Here is a 2117-nt window from a genome sequence, read left to right as displayed (position 1 = left end):
ACAGAGAGCTCAACACACTGGGTGAAAAGAGGAGCTGCAGCGATGTGTAGTACAACATAAAAATATGGTGTTTTTTGAAAATTACACCATGTAAACCTACTCTGGTATCACCTCTAAATACAATTTTGAACCTGAAAATGATAATATGAGCACTGTAAGTTGATGTTTCGTTGCAGTAAAATCTTAAATATCAAAGTAAAATTCCTCTTAGTGAAAGGCTTTCCTTTGCACTGTGTTAACGTTTTGTTTTATAGTGCAAGGACATGCAACTGTGGGTGGTGATGGCGCAGTGGATTTGACACATGCCTTTAATGTGGGAGATCTGGGTTCAATTCCCAACCAATGTGTCCCTGAGTCCCTTAACCCCTCGTGGCTCCAGAGTAGTGTGGCCTCTGACATATACAGCAATTGTAAGTCTCTTTGGATAAAAGCCTCGGCTAAATGACGCGTTACTGCAACTTATTGCTTACCGTTACTAGAATGCATAGGCATATTTTACGGGTGGGGGTTTAAAACTGGCCAGTGCAAATTTCCAGGAGCCTTCAATTATTATTTGTCCCCCCCCTGCTGAAACAAACGGCCTCGCTAGAGAGGTGGGCGATCTTGGTATGTTCCAGTATTATTCTACTGCTGACAAAGATATATAGGTCCATTATTTCTCCCCGGAGGGGAACGTTCTGTTATAGCAGCAGTACACGAACGTAACCACACTGAAGTAGAATAGTACAAAGTATCAAATAACATTGGACTGATTGCAGAATTGCTTTCCACTGTGAGTTTGTCCTTTAATGCAACACTTAACTATAAACAGAATACTGCTATATTGGTCTACCCTTCTTGCATTATGCATCGGTGCTAAAATTGTAACACGTGTATTTATGGATATTGGCTGGAAAATATCCAAAAATAAAGGTTTGTGCATCTATAAAGGTCATGGGTGCGCTCAATAACACACTGTAGTTGTTGCTTCTATATCCACAAGACTGAGCATTTCAAAATTGATCTACTGTGTGAACTTTAGGGATTACATCATAACTAACACTGACGTGATGATCGGGGCAGCTTCCCGAAGACGTCTTTATTTGGCCGACATGACAGCGGTGACTGACAGCAGGCAGCTGCATTGACAACAGGAGAGGAGGGGCCCTGCGGGTCACGGGAGGTCAGCGGGTGAGAGGAATGCTGATAGGAATGCCCTGAGCGGCGACATCTCATCAGCTGGACAACAACAAGCATCAGCAGGTCCCCGGGGAGCCATGACAGTGGGCAACAGGCCCAGGTCTGCAGTCACACCCACTTGTCTCCATAATGTATTATTACTTAAATTATTCTATTGTAATGTATGCTGTTATTAGTTTGTATGTAACTGCTTTTACATATAAATACAATAATTACATCATATGTAAAATAAATGTAATATAATATCTTACCATCTGCTGGCTCATGTGCCAGATCCGGCCTGCCACCCAACATGTACAGACTTTATTGTTACAACCATCCCCAAAAATGTTAGTTTTAGATTTAGCAAGCTGCATCTAATGAGGAAATGTCACCCAGTGCTCAGAATTTGAAGAAAGGTAGCTGCTTTTGGACTGACCTGCATGGAGGACGAGGCTCCAGAAATCCAATCTCACGCAGCATCGCTGTGGAATGAGAGGCTGCGGTGAGGAGAGGAAGCTGGAGTGGATTCAGTAGAAATGAATCCTGGCCAGTGGCCCGCAAAATGGATTGATTTCAAGAAGTTTGGTTTAACTTAAGACTTTATTTGAAGATGTTTATAATTTTACACTGAAGGCCATTTAAGGTCTTTAAATCTAATGTAGACCACCGAGATGAACACACAGCACGATATGTCATGGCTCACGAGCCAAGTCTGTCTGAATTTATACATACAGTTCACGTAATTTAGAACCCATCTGGACATCTGTGTCAGTGCAAATCGGAGTGTGTGTGTGTGTGTGTGTGTGTGTGTGTGTTAAGGCTGTCAGAGCGTGGCGCATTAAGTGTGTAAAGGCAGATTCTGTGGAGGTTCTGCAGGCAGATTATTCGGGGGCTCGGCTTGGTGCTCAGCTGGGACTTTTGCCTCTGAGAGAGAGAGAGAGAGAGAGAGAGAGAGA

General features: G+C 43.1%; 1 protein-coding gene across 2 annotated transcripts in view; it reads right to left on the bottom strand.

Annotated features, from left to right (window-relative positions):
- Positions 1-1742: 1742 nt before the first annotated feature.
- The window catches only part of nucb1 (nucleobindin 1), a 5989-nt gene continuing 5614 nt past the window's right edge, over positions 1743-2117 (bottom strand). For both annotated transcript variants that reach the window (XM_032537440.1, XM_032537439.1), the window contains exon 13: positions 1743-2085. In XM_032537440.1, the coding sequence (XP_032393331.1) occupies positions 2000-2085 (86 nt within the window). In that variant the 3' untranslated portion in view covers positions 1743-1999. The remainder of the gene's footprint in view (positions 2086-2117) is intronic.

Source organism: Etheostoma spectabile, chromosome 15, assembly GCF_008692095.1.
Source record: "Etheostoma spectabile isolate EspeVRDwgs_2016 chromosome 15, UIUC_Espe_1.0, whole genome shotgun sequence".
In the NCBI taxonomy this organism is placed as follows: domain Eukaryota; kingdom Metazoa; phylum Chordata; class Actinopteri; order Perciformes; family Percidae; genus Etheostoma; species Etheostoma spectabile.
Note: the sequence above shows the minus strand (reverse complement) of the source record. Positions and strands in the feature narration are given on the sequence as shown.